At 42.2% G+C, this 13,729-nt stretch overlaps 1 protein-coding gene across 1 annotated transcript; it reads left to right on the top strand.

Moving 5' to 3' along the window:
- Positions 1–2,931: 2,931 nt before the first annotated feature.
- LOC138207641 (zona pellucida-like domain-containing protein 1) lies at positions 2,932–5,974 on the top strand. The gene is given in 12 exon segments (XM_069165018.1): positions 2,932–2,983; positions 3,200–3,314; positions 3,387–3,397; positions 3,487–3,707; positions 3,797–3,981; positions 4,646–4,718; positions 4,969–5,066; positions 5,158–5,238; positions 5,313–5,450; positions 5,452–5,522; positions 5,605–5,625; positions 5,850–5,974. Coding segments are annotated over 12 exon segments (1,191 nt in total).
- The last annotated feature ends 7,755 nt before the right edge of the window (positions 5,975–13,729 follow it).

Raw genomic sequence — 13,729 nt, 5'->3', positions numbered from 1 at the left:
ATTAGAGACAATAATTAAATTAAAACTTCAACTTCATTCACGTTAAGAAGTCATTTTAGGATGCGGAAATTAAGCCGCCCTTTTTTCTTTTGTATTAACTTGACATATGACATGATCTATCAATATTAATGACAATCTCGTTACACTTTTTACAGTGAATATTCTCCCTTGAAGACGTCTTTATTCTTGTATGAGGTGTATGTTTCCCGGGTGGGTTTAAAAATTCATGTTTAGAAAATAGTACACAAGAAGAATGCATGTACATACATCATGTTATCGTATTATAAAAAGAGCACAGTCATCATAATTCTCAGCCATTTTTATACATTGGATAATTAAAAAGTTGTGAGATGATTACTGATCGGAAAAAAGATAAAAATGATGTTCTGATACACAAATGGTTTTGCAGCTTTTGGACTTTTCTTTTATCTTTTATTTCAGGTGACATATTTGATCATTTGAACATTTATTAAAATGAAACAAGGGGTTTATCCAGTGGATTCGGCTGAAGAAGATCCGTGTTTCTTTCCCCTCTGAGCAGCTGATATATGAACCAGTTATGTGGCCCACTTCAGATCTTGTACATTTCTGTTTATTGTCATTGCACCAGTGCAGTGAGGTGAAGGTGAGCGCTGAAGTGCCAACATGCCCTGATTACAGTACTTTACACAACCTACGGTGACGGCGTCCTCCTGGAGCCACAGCGGAGCAGGACACCGGCCATTATTCAGATGATTGTACTAGAAAGGTCACTGATGTTCGGTTGTCATTCACTGAGCTACACCCTGCCATTATCTTCAACAACAGAAATTAAGGGTCGGATCTCTCCGTGTGTCTTCTCACGTTTTCCTTTATGTAAACAGAAGCATTGACGTGTCTGACATTTATTGGGATTAATATGGCGACACTTCATCACACCCTGAGCTAAGAATGTTTTTAAAGTGATTCAGGATGCAGATCTGAGCTCTTCATCCAAAAGTACACTTTTCTGAAATATTTACAGACTTGTTGTAGGTGGGATGAAATGTGAGAACAGGTCACATCGACAGGGTGAAAAATAATATGTAGGTGGAGAATTTTTCCACACCTGCTTTATGTCAGGAGGTAGGAATTAACGACTCCTTTAATGCTTAATTCATTAGTTTGCATAGATAATGTGCTACATGACGAGTAGCAGCATCCCTGCTGTGGAAAATCTAAATTAAAAACAGAATGTAATGATGCGGAAATCATGTAAACCCATATTTAATTGAAAATAGACCAAAGGCAACATCTCAAATGTTAAAACGAAGAAATGTTATTGTTTTATGAAAAACATACACTTATGTTGAATCTGATGCAGCAACACGTCTATAAAGTTGTTCCAGGATCATGTTCACCACTGAGCTGCATCACCTCTTCTTTTAACAACACTCTGGAAACCTTTGACAACTGAGGAGACCAGTTTCTGGAGTTTTGAAAGTGAAATGTGGTCCCATTCTGGCCTGGTAGAGGATTTCAGCTGCTCAACAGTTCAGGGTCTCCTTGGTTGTATTGTTCATGTCCTGATGCTCCAGATGTTTTCAATGATTGACAGGTCTGGACTGCAGGAGGCCAGTTTATCAGCGGACTCTTCTACTAGAGAACCATGCTGTTGGAATACGTGCAGAATGTGGTTGGACGTTGTTCTGCTGAAATAAACAAGACCTTCCCTGAAAGAGACGTTGTCTGGATGGCAGCATATGTTGCTCCAAAACCTGAATATATCATTCAGCATTAATGCTTCCTTCCAGATGTTCAAGCTACCCATGCCATGTGCACTAATGCATCCCTGTACCATCAACAATGCTGGCTTTAGAACTGAGCACTGATAACAAGCTGGCTGGTTCCTCTCCTCTTTAGCCCGAAGGACGCGGTGTCTATGATTCCCATAAAAAATACCTTAAAGTCTTGATCCATCAGACCTCAGGACAGTTGTCCACTTCACCTCAGTCCATCTTCAATGATCTCGGTCCAGAGAAGGCGGCGGTGTTTCTGGATCATGTTTCTATCTGGTTTCTTCTTTGGAGAGTTTTAACATCATTTGTGGACGCAGCGATGAACTGTGTTCACAGACGATGGTTTTCACAAGTGTTCCTGAGCCCATGCAGTGATTTCCACTCCAGAATAGTGTGTTTTTAATGCAGTGCTGCCTGAGGGCCCGAAGATCACCACCATCCAATATTGGTTTCCAGCCTTGTCCCTTGTGTTCAGAGATTTCTCCAGATTCTCTGAATCTTTTAATGATATTATGAACCGTAGACGATGAAATCCACTAATTCTTTGTAGTTTTACGTTGAGGAACATTATTCTTAGATTGTTGCACTATTTTTCCAAACAGATTTTCCCATAGTGGTGAAGTTTCAACATTTGATATGTTGTCTTTGGTCTAATTTAATTAAATATGGGTTTATGTGATTTGTAAATCATTGCATTTTGTTTTTATTTACATTTTTCACAGCGTCAGTATTGTTTTAGAAACTGGGTTGTAAAATGACTGCTTGGGAAAGCAAACAATGGATGACATCCTCCACCTTGACAACACAAACAGCTGCAGCCTCATGCGCCCTCACAGGTGGTGTCACTGACACAAAACAAGAAGCTGGAGACTGTAGCTTTGTGTCACCACAACACTGTTCCCCCCAAAAATGCTGTACTATATATTACTGAATTGTTCTTCCTGTTATGCTACAGTGTGTTTCAGGTTAGGAAAAGATGAAGGTTTTGATGAAATGTGAATTGACGTCTTGTGTTTAAAATGACTGGACGACGGCCATCAGGTGGTTGCCGAGTCAGGTGTCAACTACAACATCCAAAAAAGTCCCTTTGATGCATTCCTGTCTTTTGCTTTTCCAGGTATGTTCACACCGAGGAAGGCAAACATGAACCTTCTGTTTCCTCTTCTTGGCATGCATGGTAGCCAAGAGCGGTCAGCTAATGTGCCAAAGTGACTTTCGACATCCAGGTACGGTGTTCGCGCTTCGGCTTTTTTCAATGTGTTTATGTTACTTCTCAGTTTTCATGTTCTCCTCCGTGGTTTAATTCAGCTGCAGAGGGTAGAGGGTGGTGGTGGTGGTGGTGGTGGTGGGGGGGGGGGGGCTCAGGGAATGGCCGGGAGAAGGATAAGGGTCCCAGCTGAAATAAATCAGGATAATTTTGTCCCTCCTATATAAGTGAGCAGGACCTGGAGAAGAAGAAGAAGAAGAAGAAGACGACGACGACGACGACGCCGACAACGCCAGAGACGGGATGGACGCTCGGAGGCAGGGCAGGAGAGCGTCGGCCCAGAGACATTGGTGAGGGGGTCAGGGGTGAATAAAAAGCATTTATACATGAACGGTGTGACTGAGCGAGTCATCTGTGTCCAGGAGGAACCCCGGTAGCACACACCTGCTACACTATTATTTCATTTTGACTTCTAAAGGAATGCAAAACAAGCTTTCTAACGCACCTCTCCGTCTCTTACAGAATACACCGACATCTCTGTTGAATGTGGCACAGCCTCCGTTAGCCTGGCCATCCTAATCTGTCCTGTCGTCTACACCGGCTACAACGAGTCTCTGCTCATCCTCAACCACATGTTTGCCGAGCCGGAGTGTAAAGGCAGCGTGGACGAATCCTTCACCCCGCCTGTCCTCAGGTTCACCTTCCTCCTCAACACGACCAGCGCCTGCGGCAGCGTCTTCCTGGTTAGTAGACGTCAGAGGATCCAAATGTTGTCTCGAAGCATCCTCTCTCTGTTCTCTGAGCGTGACTCTACGGTCAAAGTTGCCTCCAGACCACCAGTGCAGCCGGCACAGGGATCTTTGCCGACTTCTCCAACATCCAGACGGTTAATATCAGTGGTGTGGTGCACTCCCATGATCCAACTACAGGAGTCGTCACCTATAATGCTGAGCTCAAATATGATTATTCCTGTACTTACCCTCTGGAGCATCTCATCAACAACACCCAGGTGGACGTGTAAGATCTCTGCTTGTACTCCTTTAATAACTTGTGTGACATGTTTGCTGCCTTCATGCCTGGACATGTTGTTTCATGGGGAGAGTGAGAGTTTCTGTGACCGCCGGGATGGTGAGTATCCAGCAGCAGCAGTGTTTTAGAAAGGAGTAGTTCAGTTTTAAAATTTGTCCCATTAAAAGTCCGACAGATTTGTGGTTTCCTTTGTTCCTGTTTAAAAGTTTCAAAGCAGATTAAATTGTGATAGTGACGTAAAACGTAAAGAAACTGCACGAGAGAAAACGTCGTCAACAACCCTTTTAAGTCTCACTGTTGTGGTCACTAATGTTGCTTCAGACCAAACAAAGTGAATTTCCGCCACGCGGTACTCAAGTTAAATATTTTCAACTCACAGACGTGAATTCGCGTCTGAGTTGAATTTGTGGACATTTGTGTCTTTACGTTAACTTTGTTTGTAATCGCTCTGTGCTCTGCGTTTGGTCCGAACACACCATAAGTTACTTGCCTTTGTTAAAACACATCGAACTTCCTCGCTGCCTCTGAGAAAGGAAAGCAGGATTTTCAGGCTGTGAACGTAACCTGGTGTTGAGCGACATGTAGAATCCAGTGACGGGTGTCATCCGTCCGAGTCCTGCCAGTTTCTGACACCACACTTCACCCTATTCAGGTCAGCATCTTCCGCTGCAGTGAGGGACAACAATGGAAGCTTCATCAGTACTCTGAGCATGGAGCTCTTCAGTGTAAGTTCAGACAGGACAGCTTTCATTTAAAGTCAAACACGGCTTGGATTCTTTAAAACTGGGATTTGTTGGTATTTTGTGAAATATAAAACAATAAGTGCCAAAATCAGATTTGTTTATTTCATGCTCATCTATACTTATAATATACTTTGTTTAAAATCAAGTCAGTTCTGGCTGAAAGCCCAGAAAAAGACGACATCACAGGCCATACAAAGTGAAATGATAAGCGTCTGCACCTCTCTGTGGACAGGATGTCAACTTCACCACTCCGCTGGTCATCCCGACGCTGGGCCTGGAGCTGAGCACTGACATCTACGTCCAGGTCCAAGCAGCCAACCTGATCGATCAGTAAGAGCTCCCTCTGGCCACCACGTCCTCCAAGCAGGAGTCTCACAAAAGAAAGTTGTCCAGCTGCTGATGTGTCGTCTGTCCCCGCCAGGTACCGGGTCCTCATGGACAGATGCTGCGCCTCCATCTCTCCTCACCCCACCAACTCCACCTTCTTCAACCTGTTTGTCTCGTAAGTCCTTGGATCTGATTCTGAAGAGACCACCGCGGTCCGTTGTGTCTCGACATGTTCTTGATGTCCAACAGGTGCTTCAAGGACCAGATGACCACTATGCATGAGAACGGGGACAGTCACCACGCCCGCTTCTCCTTCCCGGCCTTCAGGTTTGTGGAGCAGCAGAACCAGACGGTGTCCACCTACCACCTGCACTGTATCACCAGACTCTGAGCTCAGCACATGCAGCAGGAACATCCAGCAGGTCAATAGAGTTAGAAGAAGCTTCAGGAAACATCTCGGTAGTGCTTTAGTTTGATGTGAGGTGGTGAAATGAGCATCATCAATCAGAACTAACTCTCTCTTTTCGTCTCCTTCTTTCAGCACTGACATCGAAGGAGGAAGGTACGACCACGTTTTATTCTTAATTCATGTATTTCTTCACAAAATAATTGAATCCAGGTGGAATATAAAAGTTGAATTCAATCAACATAAATATGTGTCTATGATGGTGAAGTGTGTTATTACTGGATGAGCTCATCAGGTCTCCAATGATTGCCTGAAGGTTTCATCTGCGTGATGATGAACGGATGATGTTGCTTATGAACACGCGTGTTGGTTTTGAGCAGGCGTGTCCGGCGGGGACTCGGAGTCCATGATGGGTCTGAGCATCGCGGTGGGTGTCCTCACGCTGGTCGTCATCATGGTCGTAGGTGCAGCGGCTGTCTTCTACCGGAGGCTCAGACACGTCTAACTGAACACTCATCAACACCACCACTCTGCTGCAGCCCAGATAAGCTCCGTGGGTTTTTAGCATGTAGCATGCACGTGTGGTTTGGTGGTCTTTTCTTATACGTGAGGTTATTGTATAAATGTTCTGTGTAGACTTGTAGAGTGGGAACCAAAGACGTGCTCCGCTCGGTTTGGTATAAATGTTACATGTTATGATGAAAAGCTTAAGTGTTGTGCAATCTTACGCTTTTGCTTTGAAAAGCATTAAAAAGTCCAGATTATTTAGGAGATATTTTAGCTCAGACACCAATGAACTAGTGCAAATGTATGAAGAAAAGGTCATTATTGTAGTGTTTTATTATGATTTATGACCACCAAAGTAAATTAGATGACCTGATTTAAGGTTTTAGATTTAGAAGTGAAAGAATATGTGAAGAGTTTTAAATGTGTGAACATTGTTGACATGAATAGAAATAAGAAATGACGCAATTAAAAAGTTCCTAGAATAAGACTGAAAGCAAAACACTAAATACAAGTCCGTCCGTCCGTCCTCGTTGGTTTTAGGTCGACTTTTAGAATGTAGTAAATAACATTATGAAATGTAAAAAACATTGAACCTCATTAAACATACAAACGTGTGATGTTAGAAACCAGAAAAAGTGATAGTTAGTGTAAGATGTGTATCATTTCTGCATTTCTACATGGCCACATTAAATTCCGACTATTTAAATCACGTGTGGAGAAGATGTGTCTGGCTTTACAACAGGCCGAAGGCCACCGTGCAGGTTTGAATAACACTGAAACATAAGTATGTCGCTTTCTATTCAACCTGACCTTTGTGATGACTCATTAATACACAAACAGAGCAGCCGATGAATCCACTCTGACACCGTTCTCTTATTTTGGAGGGTAAAGGACTGGAACTCGATACCATTCAGCCAAAAGCAGGAGTAAAAACAGCAGGTCACACAAAGACCCTCACGAAGTTCATCTCCACACCTCCGCTTCATGGAGCACTTTAAAGGGACCACTGGTGGTGCTGGAGGGAGACGGCTGATGTTTGGATGACTTCGTGCATGAAGACGGTATATAATTCACATGAATAGGAATGCTGTGATAAATATCAACAGCTGCAAAATTGGACAAATCGACGGACAAATAAAACTAATAAATCACACTTCAATGGGAATCAGGTCTTCTGAATAAAGACATTATGTTTAATAAAGAAATATTGAATGTAAACAAAGATGATGAATGAACCTTGTCACTGGGGTGGGGGGCTTTTTTATTTTCCAGAGGACCATCCTGACTTTGATAAAGTAAACAATTGACATTGAACTGAAGCATTAACCTCATACTGCTATTTTATGTTTAACTAGATGAATATGATAGGCAATGCAAATACATTTTTGATCGTAGGATTGTATGTCTAGGTCCATCATATTAGTCCAAAAAATCTGAAAGAACCATGTCAGTCTCAAAAATATGTGTCCCATATGTAGAATGTACGATGGTACATCACAAAATGAAGGACTGAGGCAAATATAAAATACAGACAATTTATTTTTCTGAATTAAAATGATGACTACAAACAGATCATCTTAACAGTACAAGAGAATGGGTAACGATTTTAACTCATAGTCATCACTGTGAAATCTGGCCCAGTTGACTACTGACATTAAGACAAAGGGTTTTTATAAATGAATATGCAAATGATGCATTATCTTATTACATTTGTGCTAATTTGTCTACATTTCTAAAACGGAAATATAAACATTGGAGTCAAAGGTTTTAACAGAGTTTTTTTACTTGTCTTTTTTTTTTTTTTTTTATCACAACCATAAATCAGAATATAGTGTAAACAGCCATAACAGTATGGGCACTCTGTAAAATGTTCTATAAATCAGGCTATGAATGATATATGACCAAAGCCTTCTATACAAATCTACAGAACATGCATTGTAATTGCTGTTTACGTTGACTTGACTTTAAAAAAAGCCCAACCTCGCTTTAGTTTAGATTCCAGTTTGCTAATATTTTCACCACAATTAAGAAATAGTTATTAATCAAGAAATTTGTGTAATTGTCTGTGTAACAACTGCGATTTCTTTTCACGAGATCAGTATGACATCAGTGAATGTATTGCCTGATGTCACACTGATGAAATTTCCTTTCACCTCTACGCCAACGATACTCAGATATACTTACCTCTGAAATCTGGCACTGCCTCGGAAAATGTGTTAATGAGCTGCCTGGTCGATGTCAAAACCTGGATTTTAAATTTGAATTTGAATTTCTCTTTCAGTGACTATAAATTGGTGGTAAAGGGAGGATTTCTTTCCTTTACCATTAGTTACTGTCTTGTTAACAGTGCCGTCATATTTAAGCTGTATCTCCCCTTTAGAAATACAATCTATTTAATTATCTCTATCATTGATAACTGCATTGAGGCTGTGTTTGTATTTAAATTGTTGTGGTTTTCTGTGACATTTGCATGATTTGTAATTTTGTGCCGTTACCTTCCCCTTTCTTCTGCTACCATGTTCTTGATGACTCTGTATGGTCAAAATATGACCTGCTCAGTGAAATGGAAAGCTGTGTGACTCCAGACTCCTCCATCCCATTTATGTGCTGAGAAGATCTTAACTTCATTTAATACCACTTCCTTGGTGTTCCCCTTTGAAGGCATGAAATGAACTGAAACCCTGAACATGGTTAAATTTAGTTCTATTCAATTTTATTCCGTTTTTTTTTTTTTTTTTTTTTTTTTTACTGTACCAGAGGTGGGCGGATATCTGCTTCGACAGCTCGGGGTGAGCAGAGAGAGAAAAGAACAGCATGAAGAGATGACAAACAACAAACAGTGGGCAGGTTGGTGTCAATAATTACCACAGATCAGAGACATACAGCTCCACAGCCAGAGATACCTGTAGACAGGTGAGAGTTTCCACATACAAACGTCATATTAGATAAATACAGGGACTTCTCTGCTGCCTGAATGTACCTCATACCAACCAGCAACCATCAGTGATGTCATCATCAATCAGTGACGTCATCATCAATCAGTGATGTCATCATCCATTAGTGATGTCATCAACCATCAGTGATGTCATCGTTGGTTTGTGAACATTATGAATCCTCCAGTTCAGATTCTGTCCGTCACCATCTTTGCCAGTTCAGAGCGGTTTGGAGCAGGAAGTGACCATATTTGGACGAGCTGGGGGAGGAGCCAGCGGTGGATCTGACCGATCTGATCGGAAACCTGAAGATACTACGTCCCGCCCACCGATAGCTGTAACCTGACTGCACCACAGGCCTGTCAATCAAACAGACACGCCCCCAAAAACAGGTCTTCTTGAATCTTCTTTTCTAATGAATGAGGGATTATTTTCAGATGGACCTCCAGAAAACTAATAAGAAGGAGTGACTTTAGCTAACAACACCGAGATAACTGATGGACACATTTTATTCACTTTGGATTTGATGAGAGAAGTTGAATGGGAGTCTATGGAGCCGGAGGCTTTTTGGAGCCGACCTCTAGTGGCACTCGCTGGTATTGCAGCTGAAGACACTTCTGGATCAGAACCATTTTACAGACCTGAAGCTACGAACTCTTTTATATCCAGTCTGTGGGTGAAATGTAATAATTGGTGTGTGTTTGTAAAATAAATCTTTCCCGTCACACCTTTGACAGAGAACAGTGTTGAATTCGTGTGAAAGAAGAACCATGTTTAAAATATATGATGTGCTCTGTGGGGTTAGAGGTGTGTCTAATGCCGGGGCCACGTCAGGGCAGTCTGACTGGTTCACCTCCGTATGGCTGCTTCTACAGAAACTACTGGACTCACTGACATTCAACAGGAGCTGAAATTGGAGGAAGTGCTGTCTAATATGAAACTAAAAGACACGCAGTCATGCAGTGTGACTCACCAGTTGCCCCCACCATACAAGATAAACACAGAGACTTTGAACCTGTCTCTCTCTCTCACACACACACACACACACACACACACACACACACACACACACACACACACACACACACACACACACACATTTGTATTTGCTTCGTCAGAAAAAAGATTTCTTTCCAGTGTAATTCCTCAGATTACCAGTAGAGGTCACTCTAATCGTGTGTTAGTTTTTCCTTCGTGTGTATATTTTGTACCTGCTGAAGTGTCTGTCCCCTGTGGGACAGAAATAATGGCATGTTCATTACAATTAGGCCCATTAATACACTCCCAATACCAACTGTATGAGCTGAATATATAATTCACACACAAATTCAGGCTTTGAACTGAAGCTCTACAGGAGGTTTCAATTTAAAATGAAGATTGCTGTTCACCAGTTTAATTGTTTTGTTCTTTAAAGTCTAAACTGTGTGCAGCAGCAGGTCTGTCAGCGGGGCCCCGTCAGGTCCTGGGGGGGCGTATCAAACATCAATTATTAAGATTTCAATATAACTTCACTACAACAAACCATAAGTTCTGTCGAACAGTGAAATACTGTAATCTTCTATCTTCTATCAACGTAGAGTCAGCTCAAATAACAGGGAGTCATGGTCATGTGCAAAATGTGTCCGCCATGTTTATCACTACATATGCAAATCTAACCAGCACCTATGAAAACCTCATCTGCCTGCATAATGTAGCGTAAGACATTATATTATGCAGGCAGATGCGGTTTTACCAGCTCGTGTGCAGCTACATGACCTTTCCCTTATATGGGCGTTGTACAGACATCGAGGCAATCAGTGACTCCGGCAGCGTCTTCTCTTCGTTCAGCCTCACACTCTCTTTTTTTTTTGTCAGACTGAGGAGCAGAAGAGAAGTAGAAGTAAGGGAAAGGTGGACTTTTTCTAAGATGCACCCTCCATGTGTTGTGTGATTTGTAATGGTGTCTCCCCTGTCCACCAGATGTCCTCGCTCATGTCTCTGGTCTGCTGCAGCTCATCCACTCATCAGACTGGAGGTGTTACTTTGTCTGTCACCTGTTTGGATTTCCTGCTGATTTTATGAAGTTTTGTGAGCCCGACCTCGATCATCATGAACTGATTTTTATACCTGCTGAGTGTGCATTTTTTGGACAGGTTCACAGCAGACATTGTGACCTGCACAAATAGCTTTAAATCTCTGTGAGGTTTGACTCATCTCATCTCATCACAGCTTCAGCTTTGTATTCAGATGGTTTCCTGGACCCTTGAGGAGCTGTGTCCTGCGGGGGATCTGACCTCTGCACTGGTCGGCTGCCGGGTCTGTGTTTGGCTTTGAAGCCCGACTGTTGCCGACTGCATTTCAGAAGCACATTTATTTTAACTGTAAATTCTATGTGAGCTTGCGGTGAGTTTGCAGTGCACCTGCAGCACAATTAATTACCCTGAACGAAGTATTACACCAATGAGAAGCCGCTATCCTCGTGCAGAAAATACATTAAGAACAGATAAAGCATTTGGTTACCATGTTTAACACTTTTAGGAGCGCTCCTCTGCAGAAATTGTGGAATGACATACAAGTGAAGAACAGAATCAAAGTCTGATTTACTGTAGTAATTCAGAAACTGCTGTGGCTCCTGGAGCTGGTTTGAAATTACTGTAACACCCTATTAATAATGTAAAATATTAGTCTAGTAATATTTTATTTTGTGTCTGGACTTCAAGCGTTGAGTCAGTGAAAGCTGCTCAGAGTCATCGAGCCCAAACTCAATACATCTCAGCTGGAGGGTGCAGCGCTAACACTGACCTCTGACCTCTGTGTGGCAGCGTGTGAGACAACACAGCAATCAGCAGAGCGGTACTTTATCACAGAGAAAGAGTGCAACATGAATATGGAACATGAATAAGATTTATTTAAATCAGTGTTACAGAAGGTGCAGTTCACTCATAATGCATTTACTGACTGGATGAGATCACAAAAAGAAAATATAACCTGCATGTAACACAGCATTGAATCAGCTGTGATGTGCTCAACAAAGATCTGTTTTCATTTCAGAATATGACTCAACTGTTTTCATCTTTCAGGAGGCGCCACCATGACTTTGTTGCTTTTAGTAATATTGTTGCTTACAGGATTTTTTTCTGTTTTATGAGCAGTCCAAGATTTGTTCAAGTTACTTTTAGTGATATTTTCCAACGCTGCTTTCAGTTTTTGAAAGTATCATATTATGCCCTCGGTGGAAAACCATAAATAACTTTGCTTGTCAAACAAACATGAGCATTGGAGCCGGTGACACCAACAAACTTAACAAACTGGTTAAGAAGGCCGGCTCCATCATCGGCTACAAACTGGACAGTCTGGAAAAGGTGGTGGAGAGGAGGACGCTGAACAAACTATTATCCATATTGGATAATCCTGACCACCCTCTCCACCTGCTGCAGGGACAGAGGAGGACGTTCTCCAAAAGATTCCTCCAGCTGGTGTCACAAGGACAGATACAGGAGATCATTCCTGATACAGGAGATCATTCCAGATACAGGAGATCATTCCAGATACAGGAGATCATTCCTGATACAGGAGATCGTTCCTGATACAGGAGATCATTCCAGATACAGGAGATCGTTCCAGATACAGGAGATCATTCCTGATACAGGAGATCATTCCAGATACAGGAGATCATTCCAGATACAGGAGATCGTTCCTGATACAGGAGATCATTCCAGATACAGGAGATCGTTCCTGATACAGGAGATCATTCCAGATACAGGAGATCGTTCCTGATACAGGAGATCATTCCAGATACAGGAGATCGTTCCAGATACAGGAGATCATTCCTGATACAGGAGATCATTCCAGATACAGGAGATCATTCCAGATACAGGAGATCGTTCCTGATACAGGAGATCATTCCAGATACAGGAGATCGTTCCTGATACAGGAGATCATTCCAGATACAGGAGATCGTTCCTGATACAGGAGATCATTCCTGATACAGGAGATCGTTTCAGATACAGGAGATCATTCCTGATACAGGAGATCGTTTCAGATACAGGAGATCGTTCCAGATACAGGAGATCGTTCCTGATACAGGAGATCATTCCTGATACAGGAGATCGTTCCAGATACAGGAGATCATTCCAGATACAGGAGATCATTCCTGATACAGGAGATCATTCCTGATACAGGAGATCATTCCTGATACAGGAGATCGTTTCAGATACAGGAGATCGTTCCAGATACAGGAGATCATTCCTGATACAGGAGATCATTCCTGATACAGGAGATCGTTCCAGATACAGGAGATCATTCCTGATACAGGAGATCGTTCCAGATACAGGAGATCATTCCTGATACAGGAGATCGTTTCAGATACAGGAGATCGTTCCAGATACAGGAGATCGTTCCTGATACAGGAGATCGTTCCTGATACAGGAGATCGTTCCAGATACAGGAGATCATTCCTGATACAGGAGATCGTTCCAGATACAGGAGATCGTTCCAGATACAGGAGATCGTTCCTGATACAGGAGATCATTCCTGATACAGGAGATCGTTCCTGATACAGGAGATCATTCCAGATACAGGAGATCATTCCAGATACAGGAGATCGTTCCAGATACAGGAGATCATTCCTGATACAGGAGATCATTCCAGATACAGGAGATCATTCCAGATACAGGAGATCATTCCAGATACAGGAGATCGTTCCAGATACAGGAGATCGTTCCAGATACAGGAGATCATTCCTGATACAGGAGATCATTCCAGATACAGGAGATCATTCCAGATAGAGGAGATCATTCCAGATACAGGAGATCATTCCTGATACAGGAGATCGTTTCAGA

This window comes from Embiotoca jacksoni, unplaced genomic scaffold (genome assembly GCF_022577435.1).
Source record: "Embiotoca jacksoni isolate LCO1_2020_lvr unplaced genomic scaffold, fEmbJac1.0.p SCAF_33, whole genome shotgun sequence".
NCBI classification, from domain to species: domain Eukaryota; kingdom Metazoa; phylum Chordata; class Actinopteri; family Embiotocidae; genus Embiotoca; species Embiotoca jacksoni.
Note: the sequence above shows the minus strand (reverse complement) of the source record. Positions and strands in the feature narration are given on the sequence as shown.